At 47.4% G+C, this 19,320-nt stretch overlaps 1 protein-coding gene across 4 annotated transcripts in view; it reads left to right on the top strand.

Moving 5' to 3' along the window:
* The first annotated feature begins 1,603 nt into the window (after positions 1 to 1,603).
* The window catches only part of LOC127211971 (protein argonaute-1), a 34,175-nt gene continuing 16,458 nt past the window's right edge, over positions 1,604 to 19,320 (top strand). The window contains exons 1-11 of one of the 4 annotated variants that reach the window (XM_051172057.1): positions 1,604 to 1,827; positions 7,663 to 7,846; positions 9,550 to 9,670; positions 10,125 to 10,306; positions 10,701 to 10,837; positions 11,071 to 11,205; positions 11,341 to 11,428; positions 12,016 to 12,163; positions 17,847 to 17,966; positions 18,503 to 18,634; positions 18,759 to 18,892. In XM_051172057.1, the coding sequence (XP_051028014.1) occupies positions 1,803 to 1,827; positions 7,663 to 7,846; positions 9,550 to 9,670; positions 10,125 to 10,306; positions 10,701 to 10,837; positions 11,071 to 11,205; positions 11,341 to 11,428; positions 12,016 to 12,163; positions 17,847 to 17,966; positions 18,503 to 18,634; positions 18,759 to 18,892 (1,406 nt within the window). In that variant the 5' untranslated portion in view covers positions 1,604 to 1,802. Of the gene's footprint in view, positions 1,828 to 7,662; positions 7,847 to 9,549; positions 9,671 to 10,124; positions 10,307 to 10,618; positions 10,838 to 11,070; positions 11,206 to 11,340; positions 11,429 to 12,015; positions 12,164 to 17,846; positions 17,967 to 18,502; positions 18,635 to 18,758; positions 18,893 to 19,320 lie in introns of those variants that run through there. The other 3 variants (XM_051172058.1, XM_051172061.1, XM_051172060.1) reach the window with 3 other exon arrangements.

Here is a 19,320-nt window from a genome sequence, read left to right as displayed (position 1 = left end):
CAGTTTGGTCGAGTTCTGGAACAGCCAGAGCTGTACAGAGAAACCATGTCTCGAAAAACAAACCAAAACCAAAACAACGACAGCAAAACCCAACCAATCAACCAACCAAAAGTACATAGGAGCTGGGTGGGTATGGTGGCATGCTTTCATCCCAGCCCTTGTGAGGCAGAGGAAATGGGATATTGTCATTTGGAGGCTAGTCTAGTCTACATAACAAGTCTTAGGCCAGCCAAGGGTACATAGTGAGAGCCTGTCTCAAAAATGTGTGTGTGTGTGTGTGTGTGTGTGTGTGTGTAAGTGATGTTTGAACCAGGTCTCACTAGAATTATCCTGTCAGGGCAGCAGACCAAATGAGAATGATGTGAGACTACAGAGGACATGATGGTTTTTTAGGCCAGGTATGAAGAGTGTACCCACTCGAGGGAACTACGAGAATGGCAGGGAGTGATTTTGAGAGGTAACCATGTCAGGACACAGTTGAATAGGGCAAATTGGCAAGAGAGGAAGGAACCGACATTTTTGGCACGGAGATGCCATTCCTTAAGACAGGACAAATACATATGTTTTGTAGAGGAAAGCAACGTCTTAGGTTTGGACTTAAATTTGAAGTGTTAGATGCAGCTGGAGCTGTCCAGCAGACAGTAGGAAATACGAAGCTGCGAAGTGGTTAGATATAGACACGTGGGCTTTAAGAGGGGATGTAGCTGTGAAGAGGAGAGGAGAGAGTAGAATAGAAAACTCAGGTTGGACCTACAGTGAACAGAATATTGAAGCGAACAGAGCCATTGAAGAAAGCTGAACAGGACAGGCATTGGGAAACTTAAGAAAATGTGGACGCCAGGTAGAGTCTTAAAAAATAAAGGCATAGTGTCAGATGCTGCAGAGAAATAATGAAAAATTAGCGTTTGGGTTTTTGACATAAAAAACGTCATTTAAGCGATTTGGTAAGAGCAAAAGCGAATCGACCGACTTCTGCAGACGAGAAAGTGGAGGCAGGTGCTTCCCAGTCCTGCAGATAGAGAGCTCTGTCTCCACACTTGTGTTGAAACTGTGACATCTTCCAGAGTAGGCAGGGTCTCTTAATACATCTGTGGTCTCAGCGCCCCGGCACGCGGCCTGCAAGAGAGGGTGGCGTCCGTCGGTGAGATCAGCGATTAGGGATGCACGCAGAAAGACTGACTTCGCAAAGGCAGCCAAGACTTAAAGGATGAGGGTGACTGAGAGAGGTGGGAGGCTGGGCCCCTGCGTGATGAGATGGAGGAGGGGAGGAGGGGAGGAGAATGAGGTGGAAGCCAGGCTCTGTGCCGAGGGCCGGGGCTGTGACTAGGTTTCTAGGGACCTGTTCAGGGAAGACAGGGCCCTAGGCTGTAGCCAGAGAAGGGGTGTCGCCCAGCTCCGCCCCACTTACGCCACTGCGCGATTCCGCCACCGGAGCTCTCTCGCCAGGCTGCAGGGCCACGAGTGGCCGCCAGGGGCCGCTGCATGGTCCCCGCGCCCCCGCCCCTCTCCATTGGCCTTTGTTGCCGTCGAGCGCCCGGCTTGACTCGTTCCCGTCCGCCCCCTGGGCCCATCGGTCGCGCCTGCGCACTGGCAGCTACTCGGGCGCTCGTAGGGGGAGCTGCTGCAGGCTCCGCGGCGGCGGCGGCAACGGAGGCTGCGGGGGCGACGGCGCTAGCGGCCGGGCTTCGGGGGGAAGCCGAGCCCGGCCCGGGAGCCCGAGCAGTGCAAGTGCGAGGCACCTAGGCCCTTCACACTGGACTCCTCTGTCTCCCGGCCGCCTGTCCTTCGCACGGGTATATGGGATGGAAGCGGGACCCTCGGGAGCAGGTAAGGGCCCTCGGGAACGGGGAGCAGTGTGTGTTCCAAAGCCCTGGAGGCTCCCGCGGGAAGAGCATGGTTCCAGAGTGCGGAGAGGGACTCTTAGGGAATGGGGGGCCTGTTTTGAAGGGGGCTGTGTGTAGTTCCGGCGGAGAGCCATGTGAAGATCAGAGACCCGGGCTGTTTGTCCTAGGAAGCAGTATGCAGTCGTGAGGGTGGGCAGTAATCTGGGAGAAGGGCCTGAATGAATGCATGGGAGTCCTTCCGTGATGTCTGGAAAGGCCTATGGGGAGGCCCGGCAGGTGGCAGGGGGGCGGGCTCCAGGTGTCCAGGAGAGGAAGGGGGGCAACACAGATGGGCCTGGTACTACCGCCTGCCGGGGGCGGGTGCTCGGCTGTGCTGGGCTGAGCTAAGCTAATGTCTCTGGGGAGTAGGCGCCTGAGCTGGCCTCTGAGCTCCGCCCAGCTGGGCCCGAAGCGGGGGTGAGGGTCAGGGGCCAGTAGAATAGGGACGAGGGAGGGGGACGGGGGGCGGGGCATCTAGCCCAGGGATTTCCCCCTTAGGCTAGAGACTTAGGTGGCGTGGGAGCATGCGCGGAGGTACCAGCCTAATGGGCTGCCCTGTGTGGTGGGGGCGTGGCTGTTTGAATACCCTTACCCCTCCTCTGCCCAGTTTGGTTTGGGAAAAGGAGTGAGTGTACTGATGGATGCATTCTCTCAGGATCTGTTGGCAGAGTACAAATGGAAATTACCTTCATCTCTGTTTTGGGAGTGGGGTGGGGGCGGGTTGTCTCTGACACTTGGTCCTTAAGCCCCGTAGCAGGAGTTTCTTGAAAACCATGTGAGCCTTAAGTTTTTAGACCACCTTTGAGGAGAGATGGGCGCTTTTAATCCAAGGATAGGCTCCTTTTTCTTGAATTGCCTCTTTATGTTACAGTGTAATCTCTCTATATACTTGTGGCTCCTGTTTCCCAGGGGGGTCTTTTCCCATGTCAGGGGCATATCATTAGACCCAAAGCTGCTAAGCTAGTCTGTCTGATAGAAACAAGTTGTTAGCCGGGCAGTGGTGGCCCACGCCTTTAATCCCGGTAGGCAGATCTCGGAATTCAACGACAGCCAGGTACTCAGAGAGTTCCAGGATAGCCAGGGCTACACAGAGAAACCCTGTCTTGAAAACCCAAACCAAACCAAGCAAACAAAAAAGAAAGAGAGAAAAAAGAAACAAGTTGTTGGAGGTGTGGGCATGATTATAGCATTGACTCTGATAGTAGCCCTAATTTATTTTTACTATTTATAGCCAGGAGAAAAGTAGATAAGAATAGAGGAGAAGCCAGGCATGATGGCGCAGGCCTTTAATCCCAGCACTTGGGGGGCAGAGGCAGGCGGATCGCTGTGAGTTCGAGGCCAGCCTGGTCTACAAAGGGAGTCTAGGACAGCTGAGGCTACCCAGAGAAACCCTGTCTTGAAAAACAAAAACAAACAAACAAAAAAGAACAGAGGAGAAACTGAGGCAGGGCTGCCCAGAGAGGACTGAAGTCTTCAGGATCGGTAGAAGAATGTTAATTCAGAATATTGAATTAGCATCTGGCAAGAGATCACATCCAAAGACCTAGGTCTATGTGTTTCAACTGGAATACAAACATGCCTTTAATCCAGGAATCAGAAGCAAACAGATCTGAGTTCTAGGCCAGCTTGGTATAGAGCAGGTATTAGATAAAGAAAAGCTTAGATCCAAGCGTGATGATAACTTGCCTTTAATCCCAAACAATTTGTAGAAGGAAGCACCCATGTTTGAAAGTGATGTCTAAATGAGTGACAGAGAAGGTGACAAGTCAGAGAAGATTTGACAGAATAGAATACCACCAACTCTCATGAGAAGATAGAAGGGAAGCTACTTAAGGGGCAGTTTTACAGAGAGTGGAGGCAGTTTTACCAGGACAGTAATAGGAGTGAAGATGAAATGAGCCAGGAAATAAGAAGCCAGAAGATTAGGGCACATTGCTGAGTTAGTTTGAGGCCAAGCAGAGCAATTCCGGGCCACGAGAGAAGCCAAATTAAATAAATCAGCTGAGAGAAGAGTTTGAGCCAGAACAGCTGAGTTGAACCAGCCAGCCCAGAGCTCAGAAAAAACATGTAAGGGTGAGCTTATTCAGCAGTAAGTCTCAGAGGGTAAAACATTCTAGGCCTGGATTAGATTGTATGAATGCTAAGCTTCCAGGACTAGGCCTAGGTTAGCAGAAAGAGGCAGTTAGCCTTCCGGGTAACAGTCGAGCCAGGAGAAAAAAAATTACTTTTACAAGGATGGGCAGTAGACTTACACCTTCTGTGTTCTAGGTCTTTCACTGTGTGGTAGAAAAAACAGTCTGGACCCAGAATCCTTCAGGTTCTCTGTCAGCACCTCCTTCCATTTGGTATGGGGCTGACAACAGGATTTTTGTTTACTTTCCAAAGATTTTGGGAAACATCTTTCCCAGGCCAATTGAATTGCTCTTAAAATTCTTCAAAATCTCTGATTCAGTGATCCACAGATCACTGTGTAGTGGCTATGTTCCCCCAAAACACAAATAGCCTTGTAAGGTAGACTGCAATTCCTAGTTTCCTAGGTTGGAGACTGTTACCAACAACCTGTGGACATCCAGACATACTGAGGGAGGCTCATTGTCCTAAATCACTAATGGTTTAGTGTTGATGAGTGTCTAGTGGGTTCTGAGGTGATGAAGAAATAGGCTTGTTTGTCATAGGAAAAAAAGCTTCTAGGTAAAGGGCTGGAGCAGAGGAGTCAGCTATATCAATGGAGAAATGCTTGTGGCTTTATCAAAAGATGGAATCAAAATTCAGGCTGGGACGTCTCATAGAGAGATCCCATAACTGTTCCCTTCTGGGCGTCTTGGAACATGTTGGAGTATTGTTCTGAGAGAGCTCAAAACTAAGCTGTGTTGCTCATGTCCAGATGTGCCGTCCGTGTGCAGGTGTGCTCAGGCACGTGGACCAGCCTGGGAGCACGTTGAGAGTAGGGGTGCTGTCCAGTTGCCTGGTGTATGGAGGCCTCGACACAGTGAAGGCTTATTGATTGACTCAGGTCACATTCAAGTGTGAACATATGGTTAAACCCATGTTCATATTCTGCAATTTGTGTCTGTGCATGTGGGCGTTTAATGTTTGTGGACAAATATTTTTGGAGAGATTGATTGGTCTCTTAGTCTTTTCTTGCACACCACCTAACTTATCTAGAGTCCATGCCCTAGCTGGGCATGTAGGTGGGTCGGTGCACACCTGTAAATCCCAGCACTTGGGAGGCAGAGGGAGGTGAATCTCCGAGTTCAAGGCCAGCCTCGTCTACAAATCAAGTCTAGGACAGCCAGAGCTGTTAACACAGAGAAACCCTGTCACGAAAAACCTAAAAAAAGAGAAAAAGTACATGCCCTTTGAGTAGGCAGTCAGGTTCTTTAGGAGATGTGTGAGCCTCTGAGTTGCTGGAGAGGAATCCTGGGTCTGGGCCTTGAGCTCGGCTACTTTTCCTTCTCAGTGCTGGCTCGGGTGGGGGAGGGGGAGTGTCATTTTCAGGGCCCCTCCCTTCTTGCTTTTGTCTGCAGGGAAGGGCCCCGCCCCTCTCCCCCTAGGCTGGAGCTTTGTCCTCCGTGCTGGGGCCCTCATCTGCATCACAAAGTGGCCGTCTGTCCCTGTCTGGGTCTGAAGGGAAGTGTCTTCCTTTCTCAGGCTAAAAGCTGGGGGCAGGGCGCGGTTGAGGCGTGGAGACTGTACAGCTGTGGAGAGTTCCCTGGGACAGAATGGCGGAGGTTTCCTCTTGTCTTCTTCCCTAGTTTGGGGGATGAAGTGGAGATTCGTTTTCCGTTTTCCCTGACTCCCAGAGAGGAGAGTGCGCTCAGGCACTGGTGTGCTGTCCATTTCTAGGGTGCAGAGCGTGCTGAGGGGAGTGTCTGTCCACCCCCTATCATTTCTGCTTAGCCTCTAGTTCTAGAGGGATGTCTTTCTCCCAGGATCTCAACTGGTTAGTCAGTCTAAGAGTCCAAAGGTGAATGGAATCCTAGAACTTGGGGAAGGGAAAGATATACCCAAAAGAGGGCAAGTACTTCTCCTGTGCAGAGTTTGTGACTGTTTGGGACAGTTGCAAGCACGTTTGCGTGGTTGGGTACTCGTGTGGTGTGCCGATGTGTGTGTTTGTTCATTTATTTCATATGAGCATACTGAATACCTGTGTTTATGCCTGGCATTAGCTTGAGCTATGACCAAGTCAAATGTGGGCCCTTCTTTTGACACCCTGATGGTGTCAAAAGGATGGTGAGGAGTGTACGTAGGACAGTAAACTTTACAGGGTTAGGTTGTGTGTCATAGGGATGTTTGTCCGTCACTGGCCTGGTAGTGCCCTTACAGCCCTTTGCCTTTGGGTTGGACTTTCGTGTTCCTCTGCAGAAAGGGGCTGGGGCTGACTTGACAGGTGGTTAAAGGGAGACCAAGTCCCTCAGCTTTGGGGAGTGTGTACCACCCACGAGGGTTCTGGCCTCTTCCTGACTTCCTTGCTGAAGTAGGTCCATGCCCTCCACCACCCCACCACCCCCACGTCTGTGAGAGCCGAGCTCTGGTTAAGGGTGGGTCTGGGCCGGTTCATCCCTCTCCTTCTACCTGGGCTGGTTGCTGGCAAGAACAATAGTGCTGAACACACACAAAGGCTTTACCTAGTCAACACACACACACACACACACACACACACACACACACACACGGGAGTGGAGGGAGGGAGAGAGAGAGAGGGAGGGAGGGAGGGAGGGAGAGAGAGGGAGAACCCTAGAAAATAAGACTTGAAGTAGCAGCCATGCTGGCCTGTCCTTTCCCAAGCCCCCCCCCTCACCCAGGATCTTCCTTCCCACTGCGCCTCCAGCTTTCTTCACGTGAGCTTTCTTTTTTTCCTTCTGCGTCTTGATAGTTCCTTCCCTATACCCTAACGCCAGTGTACCTTGCCCTACCTACATCCGTCCCTCCTTTTCCCGACCAGTTCAAGCCATTTTCTCTTGTGACCTCCAACTCTGACCCTTTCTCCCACCCCTGCTAGCCTCTCTTCATTTTGTTAGTCTCCAGATGTTGTCCTTCTAGCCTTTTCTTTTTTGTTTTTGTTTATTTTTATTTTTATTTTTTTTGAGACAAGGTTTCTCTGTGTAGCTTGGCTGTTCTAGACTCACTTTGCAGACCAGGCTGGCCTCGAACTCATAGCGATCCACCTGCCTCTGCCTCCTGGGTGCCAGGATTAAAGGTGTGCGCCACCACGCCTGGCTACCTTTTCTTCTTTATCTCTCTCCAGCTCCAACCATGTCTTACTCCTGTCTCAGGCACTGGCCTTGTCCTTCCAGCCTGGCTTTCTTGGGGGTCTTTTCTTCTGTCCACATTAACAGAGGATGTAATTTCAAAGTTGTGCTGCCATTTTGTGTTCTGCATGGTAATGATGAACTGAGCAGCTGGTAGCAGAGAACAGGACCTTCTTAATCTGCAAGATACCTGGGAGAGATGGCTGTCTCAAGCGCGTGTGGAAAGAAGACAGGCTTAGCCCCTTCCTTTGCTGTGATAGGAGCTCATTATACATTTACTTGATGAAGTCTAAGATACACATTTTTCCTAACTGAAGAAGGATTTAAAGCAAAAAAAATAAAAGCAAAGTAAGTTATCAGGAAAAAACAGTGAGTCTGGGAATGTCTGAGCTAGTGGAAGCCTCATGCTGGGGGAGGAAACAGGAAAGAGACGGTACTCCCCTGGTCTTCATCTGGTAGGCCTTTTCCGATTATAGGAGTTAGAAGATTGCCAGACTCTGTCCTCATTAGCCTCTTTGTCTTCACAGCTGCAGGTGCCTACCTGCCTCCCCTGCAGCAGGTGTTCCAGGCACCTCGCCGGCCTGGCATTGGCACTGTGGGCAAGCCAATCAAGCTTCTGGCCAATTACTTTGAGGTGGACATTCCTAAGATTGACGTTTACCACTACGAGGTGGACATCAAGCCAGATAAGTGTCCTCGCAGAGTCAACCGGTGAGTGATGCATGTGGATGGCACCTGGTGCAGTTTGTCAGACAGGGAAAGAGGAATATGTTGGCTAGAGCACACTACACAGGGGAAGTGTAGCACCTATCACATTCCAGCATTTGTTGAAATGGACGAGGAGGGAACTTGTAAGAATGGGTGTAAAGGAGCTGGAGGAAGGAGAGGGTAAGAGGCGAGGTCAGAGACGCAGGAGTGAGAAAGGGTGTTCTTGCTTTCAGATGTTGTGGGGTACATAGTTGCAGGGATTACTCTTAGAAGTTGTATTATTGTAAATTGTATCGTTACTTGAAAACCAAATGCACAATTAAAAACTTTAAGAATTAGCAGTGAAGCTGGGCGTGGTGGTGCAGGCCTTTAATCCCAGCAGATTCAAGTGGATCTCTGTGAGTTCTAGGCCAGCCTGGACTACATAGGGAGTTAGGACAGCCAGGGCTGTGACACAGAGAAACCTTGTCTTGAAAACCTAAAAAAAAAAAAAAAAAAGAAGAAGAAGAAGAAGAAGACGTCTAGCAGTGAAAAATTTTTGTCCCCAGAAAATTTTCAAACAATCTTGAGTGTATTTTCAGATAGTTTTCTGTGCATGCATACATTAGTATCATATAGATGTTTCTATCATATACATGTATATACAATATATTTTATATTAATATTAGCATCAATTACTCATTATCATTAATTATCTATTAATTTTAGTATTAATGTATGCATATGCTATTAATTACATTAATTATTACATATTATATATGTGTGTGTGCATATACACGTGTATACACATAATTGTATATAAGTATATACAATTAATATACATATTAATTATACATGAGCATTACGTATAATGTATATTTACACTAGTATATACATGCATGACACATAATATTATATGCACATATATAATATTAATGTACAACCAACTACTTTGTTCTATGGTGCTCATTTTTCTGTTTAGCCACATATTTTGTAGCCCTGCCTCTTGCTTTTGTAGATATCCCATGGAATTGCCATATAACTTGCTTGGTTTAAGGAATAGTTAGATTCAGTCTAAACTTTTGCTACAAGATTGAAACTGTGAAGTATTATGTAAGGATGCATATTTTCACTGAAGTGTGAGTGAGTCTGCAGGGTGAAGTCCTAGCGGTGGAGTCATTGGCATAGGGCAGTTTAAACCCAGACGTTGTCCATTTTCAGAGGCATTGTCAGAAGAAGTCAGAAGTGAGAGTGATGAAATGATAATGGAGAGAAAACAGAGGTAAAGCTTGAGAGAGCTGGAGAGATGAACACATTCTACAGTTTATTATTTCTAGTCTAGTTCAGATCTTTTTCCTTCTGTTCCTTTTTTTTTTTTTTTTTTTTTTTTTAACTTGACAGACTGGGAATTAGAGGTTGTGGAAGGTTCGGGATAGCCCTGGGAACTTTCTCCCCTCAGGCCTTTTTCCCCTCAGAAGGTCTGTGGGGGTCTTGGTGATCTGAGGACCAGCATCGTCAGCAGGATGTCAGAAGTGTGGGTTTTCAAGCCACACCGTAGACCTACCAATCAGTAGCGGGTTTTCATGAAGTCTCCTGGCGATTCCTGGGAATTTTGATGCCTGAGAAGCGCTGCCTTACAGTAGATGTTAGGAGTGAGCACAGGAGATGGGAGATTGACACCTGAAGTGTCATTCTCAGCTCCCGCGTGCCACGCCTGTCTTTCACAGGGAGGTGGTGGAGTACATGGTCCAGCATTTCAAACCTCAGATCTTTGGGGACCGCAAGCCTGTGTATGATGGGAAGAGGAACATTTACACTGTCACGGCACTGCCCATTGGCAACGAGAGGGTAAGGCCAGGGATGGGCTAGGCCTGCGATGCTCTGCTGTGGAAGCCGCCGTGGAACGGAGCTCACGGAGGCCCTCCGGGAGGCCGGAGATCCTGTTTTCTTTTGTGCTGAAAAGTATATTTCTGGGCATGATAAGTCAGGGTGGGCGCCTAGTGTACTGTAAGCCTGTCCCCAGGCAGACTGAGATTAGATTTATAATAATAAAAAAAAATTTTGACCCAGAGGATTATCTTCCGGGTTGAGAGGGCCAGAAGCACTGGGCTTCATCGCTGGAAATAAGGGTGTTCATCGCTGGAAATAAGGGTGTGGGTTTTTACTCAGGTTTTTAAATTGTGAGCCCTTGGTGACTTCAAGGAAGCTCTGGCTGATCTGTCGAGTGGGAGACAGTGAGTAGGGCAGGACGTCTAGTCTGTGGGGACGGGATAGTAATCGGCTCCTTGTTCCTCTCCTGAAGGTTGACTTTGAGGTGACAATCCCTGGGGAAGGGAAGGATAGAATTTTCAAGGTCTCCATCAAGTGGCTCGCCATCGTGAGCTGGCGCATGCTGCATGAAGCCCTGGTCAGTGGCCAGATCCCTGTGCCCTTGGAGTCTGTGCAAGCCCTGGATGTGGCCATGAGGCACCTGGCATCTATGAGGTAGTGCGTATAGTTATTATCTAAGGTACAAGTGTTGGCAAAACTGCTGTCGGGGAGGAGGGAGCGAATCAGTATTAAGGTCCCTTGCTATTTCATTGGGGGGAAAACTGAAGCCCTACTGTGAGCCAGGCAAGTATATATCTATATATACATTTAGATGGTTAGACCCCTGGCCCTTTCCTTAGGTATCATTTTGGCCTCACTCCATCTATCCCTGCAGGGCAGAGAAAAGGTAGAAACTTGTACAAGGTCAGTCTTACTATTGGCCCAAGAACAGAGCTGGCATTAAAGCCCTGGTGTCCTGCCTTCCAGGCCAGGGCTCCTCCGTGCCCAGGATGCCTCACAGGGTGGGGGCCTGTGCCCTAGGGACCAGTTCTCTGCCTGTCCCTGCCAGGTACACCCCTGTGGGCCGCTCCTTCTTCTCACCGCCTGAGGGCTACTACCACCCGCTGGGGGGTGGGCGCGAGGTCTGGTTCGGCTTTCACCAGTCTGTGCGCCCTGCCATGTGGAAGATGATGCTCAACATTGATGGTGAGTGGGGAGAGCTATGGAGCCAGGGGCACCCTAAATCCAGTGACCACACTCCCAGCCTCGTCCCTCCCAGCTCTGCAGCCACACTCCTAGTCTAATTCCTGTAGCCCTGGCACGCCCCATCCCTATCCTGGTACCCTATAAAGAAGAGGGTATAACGTTTAATGGCTTCATTCATTTTTTTTTTTTTCTGAAAGAATCTGAGCCTAGCTGTCCCTCCCCTGTCCCTACAGTCTCAGCCACTGCCTTTTACAAAGCACAGCCAGTGATTGAGTTCATGTGTGAGGTCCTGGACATCAGGAACATAGATGAACAACCCAAGCCCCTCACGGATTCCCAGCGTGTTCGCTTTACCAAGGAGATAAAAGGTGAGGACCAGCCCAAATGGGGAAGGGGAAGCGCTGCTTTCTCTAACCCTAAGAGGAGGCAATCCCTCTGGAAGGGCCAGGCAAGGGAGCATGAGTAGTCTGTTTCAGCTTTGACAAGTGGTGTGTGTATCTCAGGCCTGAAGGTGGAAGTGACCCACTGTGGACAGATGAAGAGGAAATACCGCGTGTGTAATGTTACCCGCCGCCCTGCTAGCCATCAGACGTAAGTTGGCAGCACCCGCCGCTAAGAGCAGTCAACCGGTAGCGGTGGGCTGAGCTCCCTAACCCACTCCCTTCTTGTGTGGTCCCTCAGAATAAGGCCTGGCCTGAGCCTGAAGAAAAGCGATGAGAATTTGGCGGCCTCTTGTCTATCTCCATGAGTTTTACCTTTCTTGGTTTTCTCCTTGGACCTTTACTGTAAACATGCATGGTCCACCCATTACTGTTGGACCTATAAATAGAAAATATTTTAATTCTTCCTCCTGAAAAAACTAAAGTCCCTCGATTAGGTGTAGGAAAACCGTCAGGTTCCATCCCCGCCTGCCCCATCCCCCTTTATTTTTTGATGCCAGGTTATGCCGGACTCTTTAGTGTCCTGTTTTGGCTTTAGAAATACAGATGAGTGAGATACGGTTGACTGTTGTCGAACTTGTCCATCAAATCTGGCTTTTCCAGTGAAGCCATGTAGCGCTTGCTTCCCCATGAGTGGCAGTGATCAAAGAGGATGAAGCAAGGCTTGACGCTGTCTGTGGTTGTGGCTGTGGGGAAGCAGGGTTAAGTTATGATGCTCCCGTCCCTCCCTCCACACAGGTTTCCCTTGCAGCTGGAGAGCGGGCAGACTGTGGAGTGCACCGTGGCACAGTATTTCAAGCAGAAATATAACCTTCAGCTCAAGTATCCCCACCTGCCCTGCCTACAGGTTGGGCAAGAACAGAAGCACACGTATCTGCCCCTCGAGGTAAGGCTGCCGGCGCTACCCAGTGCAGGCCTGTTGTTGAGCCGCTCGCCGCCTCCCTCCTCACCTGAGAGCTTGGACAGTTGATGCTCTAGGAAGGTTTAAGGTTGTGTTCATATGAAGCATAGACTTCCTACTTGGTGAATTTTTTCTCTGCCCTGCCTTTACTCTCATGTTCTTCAGGGCCTGTAGGCAGAAGGACAAGCTGTACCTACTGTTCTTGTTTGTTTGAGACAAGTCTATAGCTCAGCCTGGCCTTGAACTCACATTTAGACAGGGATGGGATAGCATGGAACTTCTAATCCTCCCTTCTGCACTTCCCATGGACTGGGATCCTAAGCATAAACTGCCACACTCAATTTACGAGGTGCTGGGGATTGAACCCAAGGTTTTATGCATGCTAGGCAAGCCCTGTGTCAACTGAGCTTAGATAATCACATACGTGTCTTTTAATTTCTCTTTTCTGCTGTTTGAAGTTAGGGATAATGGGGGCTGGAGAGATGGCTCAGCGGTTAAGAGCACCGACTGCTCTTCCAGAGGTCATGAGTTCAATTCCAAGCAACCACATGGTGGCTCATAGCCATCCACAATGAGATCTGGTGCCCTCTTCTGGCCTGCAGTACATGCAGGCAGAGCACTGTATACATAATAAATAAATAAATATTAAAAAATAAAAAAAGAAGTTAGGGATAATGAGTGACCTGGAAACACAATTATATCTTATTTTAAAGAAAATGGAGACAAATGTTACCTGTAATGTAAATCTCATTTGCCCAGTGGTTAGTATGCTGTATTAGGAAAGAAAGTCTCCAGATTTTAGCCCAGGGTGGTGCACACTCCTGCACTCGGGAGGCAAAGGCAGGTAGATCTCTGTGAGTTCAAGGCCAGCCTGGTCTACAAAGCAAGTCTAGGACAGCCAGGGCTGTTACACAGAGAAACCCTGTCTCAAAACACAAAAACAAACAAAACTCCAGATTTTCCTGCCTTTGTACTTCACAGACCTTTGAAATTCAGCAGCCAGCAAGAGGATATTTGTAGTACCCTTTTAATAGAAATAATACTTTTTGGTTTTTTCGAGACAGGGTTTCTCTCTGTAGCCTTGGCTGTCTTATTAGACTTGCTTTGTAGACCAGGCTGGCCTCAAACTCACAGCAACCCGCCTGCCTCTGCCTCCTGAGTGCTGGGATTAAAGGCGTGCCACCATGCTCAGTGAAATAATACTTTCTATTACTATAATAATAACCCTATTAAATAGTAAATAATCCTATTTAAGTCATAGAATACCAGTGAGACTCTCTAGGCAAATGCCGCATGAAGAATTCCTGACAGCCTCATTCTCTGGCCCCGTGTATGATTATGAAGGATCATCAGTGTGCCAACAGAATAGGCCACACCTGAGCTGTTTCAAATGCAGAACTCGCCTCCACCGACTGAGTCAGAACTTGTCTTTTATAAAATCTAAAAGGGGAGTCATACATGTATACTAGGATCGGAGAGTGGCATAGTCTCCCCACTTACGCCAGCAGCAGGGGTTGAGGCTTCTGTGAACCTAAAGCTCAAGCTTCTTTTGAACTTCTGCGGTTTCAGAACCTAATGGAAGAAAGTGAGGATAAAGGGCAAGGGAAACAGAGCAAGAGCCCCGACTCCTGATAGCAGCTGACACACCAGCAGTGGCATGGAGGCGGCGTGTCCTGAGAGCTGTAAACTGAGGCCTTAGGGACAGGTCCCCACAAACTGATAGCTGCTGCAAGCTCACATTTCTTTTTTTAAAGATTTTCTTATTTATTATATATACAATGTTTTGCCTTCATGTACACCTGCATGCCAGAAGACCGCATCAGATCTTATTGTAGATGGTTGTGAGCCATCATGTGGTTGCTGGGAATTGAACTCAGAACCTTTGGGAAAACAGACAGAAGCTGACATTTTTAAACAATGTTATTTATGTTGAAACAGTAGTTTTCAAGATGAATCGCGTATATTCCTTGATTTGTATTGTTGCTTATTTATTAAGCGCATATGTTATATAAAGTTTTACGTACTAGAAGTATAGAGATTAAAAAAAGAGAAAGGAGCCTGGTTGTGGTGGTGCATACCTTTAATTCTAACACTAGGGAGGTGGAGGCAGGCAGATCTCTGTGAGTTTGAAGCCAGCCTGGTTTAAATAGCAAGTTCTAGGACAGCCAGGGCTACACATGGACACCCTCTCAAACTCCCGTTCCCCAAAAAAATCTGGGCATGGTGGCCCACACCTTTAGTCCCAGCACTCGGGAGGCAGAAGCAGGTGGATCCCTGTGAGTTCGAGGCCAGCCTGCTCTACAAAGCGAGTGCAAGACAGCCAAGGCTACACAGAGAAACCTTGTCTCGAAAAACCAAACCAAACCAAACAACAACAACAAAAACCAAACCAGAAAGGGTCCCTCCTCTCATGGACTGTTTATTCTTCTAGAAAGACAGGCAACAAATTGATAAGTGCTGCATATGTAGTTACAAATGGTAGTGAGTGTTGTAAAAGTAATAAAACAGGTCAAGGGACTATTTTAGCTATTGTTGTCAAGGATGACCTCTTATAGGAGACATTTGATCTGAGTCCCAAATTATGGCTACCGTCCTTGTAATAATAGCAGGGACAAGGGAGAAGCTTTCCTGGCAGGAGGAATAGCTGATAAAGCTCTAAAGCAAGACACGGTATGCATTTTTTTTGAGAAAAGTAAGTAATGGGTGATGGTGGTGGAAAAGGTGGCGAGTTAGATTGTATTGGATGTTGTGGAGGATTTTACCAAAAAAAAAATTCAGTGGCTTTATCAAGACATAATTGACGTTATAAAAGTATGATATTATACAATTGAGTGGTTCTTAGTTACTCACATAATTATACAGGCATCATCACTATTTAATTCAAGGGTGTTTTATAACCTCCAGCAGGAAGCCCATACTTCTTTCCCTCATGGTCTCTCATAGCCATTAAGCTATTTTTTTTTCTCTGTGGATTTGCCTATTTTGGGCAAATTATATAAACAGAATCATACAGTCTGTGGCCTTTTGTGAATGGCTTCTCTTCTTTCTTGTTTCCGTTTTGGTTTTTCGAGACAGGGTTTCTCTTTGTAGCCTTGGATGTCCTGGAGCTCACTCTGTAGACCAGGCTGGCCTCAAGCTCAGAGAGATCCACCTGCCACTGCCTCCTGAGGGTTGGGATTACAGGTGTGAGCCACCATGCCTGCCATGAATGGTTTCTTTCACTTAGCATAATTATTCCAAGGTTCGTCCTCATCTGTGTAGCCTTGGCTATCCTAGACTCACTTTGTAGACCGGGCTGACCTTGAACTCACAGCCTGCCTCTGCCTCCCAAGTGCTAGGATTAAAGGAGTGCGCCACCATGCCCAGCTCTGAATACATTTTAAAAACTTCTCAGCCGGCACGCCTTTAATCTCAGCATTCGGGAGGCGTATCGCTGTGAGTTCGAGGCCAGCCTGGTCTACAAAGTGAGTCCAGGATGGCCAAGGCTACACAGAGAAACCCTGTCTCGAAAAACCAAAAAAAAATTAAAAAAAGAAAAACATTTTAAAAACTTCTCTTGCATACATATATAAGAGTGGAACTACACATAGCTGTTTAATGTCCTAAGTGCAGCCAGACTCATCTCCCATTTTACAGTCCTATCAGCAGTGAATGAAGGTTCCAGTTTCTAGTCAGGTGGATTTTATTTTAATTATACTTGGAATCTGTGGAAGGTGTAAGTAAGAGAATATGGATTATTTGAAGCTCCTCCTCTAGGAACTAAAAATAGCCAGTGCCACCAACATAGGTCTTTGAATTCCTTAAGTAGTAATTCAGGCCACCAAGAGACTCAGCAAGATCATTTGTTTATGTTCAAGACAGTTCATTCTTTCACTACTCTTTATTTTGTCAAATTGTAGTCCGCAGTTTATAGCATAAAAGTTAGCATTTTAATCATGGAGTGTAGAGTTCTAAGACATTAGGTATTTTCATATTGTCTATCTCCAGAACATTTTCCTCATCTAGAATTGAAACTATCCCCAGATATTAAAGACCGGCCTCCCGCCTCCAGCCTCCACAGGGTTCTGCTTTCCCTTCCTAGGAATTGGCTGCTCCTCTAGGTTCCTCACGCAAGCAGGAGCATATGGCTGCTCTTTCTGACTGGCTTATTTCACTTAGCAGGATGTCCTCAAGGTTCTCCATGTCGTGCTGTGTTAGGACCCTCTCCCTTTTTAAAGCCTAATACACTTCTGCGTGTGTAAACCACATTTGGTTTCTATTTTATAATGCGGATGGACACACAAATAGCACTTACATAAATAGTGCTGCTATGAACAAGGGTGTACAAACACCTACTCAACCCGGCTTTCTCTTCTCTTGAGCACATACCCAGGAGTGGAGTTGCCGGCTCATATGGTAATCATGTATTTAATGTTGTGAGGAGCCACCATGCAGTTATCCACAGCAGTTTCACTGTCTTGTATTTCCACCAACAATGCAGAGTTCCAGTTTTGCTGCATTCCTTTTGTAGTTTCCTGCTGGTGCTGGTTCTGAAGCGGTAACTGCCTGAGTAGTGCCACTATTTGAAAGCATCTTTAGGAAAGTAACTCTCAACAGTTCTGGGTGCTCGTGTGTATTCTTTGAAATGTGGAATTTAAAAGCAGGTGGTAACCTTGGCCTGCCTTTCTTTCCCATTGCTTAATATGAACTCTGGGAGCTAGAACTAGAGCCGGTGCATACAAAACATTGGCCATACAGCATCCTGAGACGGTGATTTTTGTTTTGTTTTTAATCATAGCTGAGATGAAAGATGAGTCTTGGAGCAGTTAAGAGCCTAGCTCAATGGATCTCTGTGAGTTCAAGGCCAGCCTGGTCTACAGAGTTCCAGGGCAGCTGTATAGAAAAACAAACAAACAACAACAACAAAAGAAAAAGAAACAGAAAAGAGAACTAGCCCTAGGTAACATCATTTGGAAGTACAAAGCTGCACTTCAAACATAAGCCTTCTGAAACCAATTGGCTTCCTACACTTATAAGAAGTCAACATCTTAGTTGTCACTGGGCATTGTTTCTGATTTCCATTTTGTGCACAGGACAAAGGAACCAAGTAGCAGGATGCTCCTCATACTAACAAAGAACTCTGTCAACCTACAGAAGCAGTGATTTCTGTGGCTGGAGACAGCTCAGTTGGTCCCTCGCTTGCCTAGGATTCATAAGTCCCCCAATACCCCATGTCCCCTAACACACACAAAAGACTAAAGCAAATAGTGATTCCTGTACTTTATTCCTCAGGGGCTGAAGAATTTTAAGCTATCTCTGCTCCTCTTGGTTGGTCGCAGATGGAGGAGCACTTCTTGCCACCATTGGAATCTGATTTGCTTTATTATATTGTGTTTTTGATATTCAAAAGAGCTGAGGACTTAGTCCTTGGGTCATAATAATTTATGTTATAGTTTGCTGAGTACAGTGTTCCAGGACTGTGCAGCTCTTTCTGTCTTTATTTAATCTCCAGACACTCTATGGAATTGTACGTATTTAACACATGAGACCTGATCACAGATCCACCCTGGATTCCCAACTTTTGGTCACAATGTATTTTTGCGTAAAGGGTTCTATAGCCCTTTCCCCCCTGCTTGATAGCTAAAGTAGGCTGTACTCAGGCCATAACCACTTACCCTCCTCTCCTCAGGTCTGTAACATTGTGGCTGGGCAGCGGTGCATTAAGAAGCTGACTGACAACCAGACTTCGACCATGATAAAGGCTACAGCTAGGTCAGCTCCAGACAGACAGGAGGAGATCAGTCGCCTGGTCAGTGGGGCTGCTGAGCAATGCATGCTGTTCACTGAGGATTGGGGCCCCTGGTAGCACAGATGCTTTAATGGTCAGTCCAGCAAGCCCTTCCTTCAGAGAAACCTAGGTCTGGATTGACTGAGTGATCGATTGATTAATTGATTTTGGGACAGGGTTTCTCTGTGTAGCCTTGGCTGTCCTGGACTCCTTTTGTAGACTAGGCTGGCCTCGAACTCACAGAGATCTGCCTGTTTCTGCCTCTCTAGTGCTGGGATCACAGGTGTGTGCCACCACGCCCAGCCACGTCGGGATTCACTGTCTGAGATTTTGCAGGGCTGTTCTTCCTTTCTGAGCCTTTAGCTACTTTTCCCCTTCTTTATAATTCAGCTCCCGTTTCTGCTTCCACTCCCTTCATATTCTATTTTCCCAGCCCCCTTTTAGGGCTATTTTTTGGCAGCCTCAGCTTCTCTTCAGGGCTCTCTCATTGGGACCCAGAACGTGAGCTGTGTTGCTAAGCTGCTGGTCTCCTGAGATCCGCTTCTTTTGCCCTGCAGATGAAGAATGCCAGCTACAACTTAGATCCCTACATCCAGGAATTTGGAATCAAAGTGAAAGATGACATGACGGAGGTGACGGGGCGAGTGCTGCCGGCTCCCATCTTGCAGTATGGCGGCCGGGTGAGCAGGGTCAGGGCCAGACAACATATCTCGGGTATATGGGGGTGGTTGGGCTGTATACTCAGGGGCATTTGATTCCCCCTCACATGGCTTTACTGAGGCTCACCTGAGCGCCCCTTCTGCCTGTCCCTAGAACCGGGCCATTGCTACACCCAACCAAGGTGTCTGGGACATGCGTGGGAAACAGTTCTACAACGGGATTGAGATCAAAGTCTGGGCCATCGCCTGCTTCGCACCACAAAAACAATGTCGAGAAGAGGTGCTCAAGTAAGCATGGAAATGGGTTGGGTGGGTAGGAAGGATCCCAGAGCTCTTGATCCCACAACCTCTAGGAGTCAAAATGGATCTGCAACTCTCCTTTTCTCTTGTAACTCTGTCCACTTTGTTTTTTCTGACTTACGTTTCTGCCAGTTCCCTTTTGTCCATATGTACGCAGAAGAGCTCAGGAGCCATAGCTATTTCAGAGATGAATTTTACGGTGTGACTCTCCTAAGGGAGGCCTGAGTCATTTTATTGCTCTAATTAGCATAATTGGTAATAAATAGCAGTGGTAATAACTGTTTATGCTGACATTACATTTACAAGACTAATTTACATTCTTTCATCTTGATAGTGAGTGTGTAGGTCTTAGTTGCTTTCCTGTAGCTATAATAAAACACGACAGCCAAGGCAGCTTATAAAATAGTTTATTTGGG

Source organism: Acomys russatus, chromosome 29, assembly GCF_903995435.1.
Source record: "Acomys russatus chromosome 29, mAcoRus1.1, whole genome shotgun sequence".
Lineage (NCBI taxonomy): Eukaryota > Metazoa > Chordata > Mammalia > Rodentia > Muridae > Acomys > Acomys russatus.
This window is presented reverse-complemented; position numbering and strand designations above follow the sequence as displayed.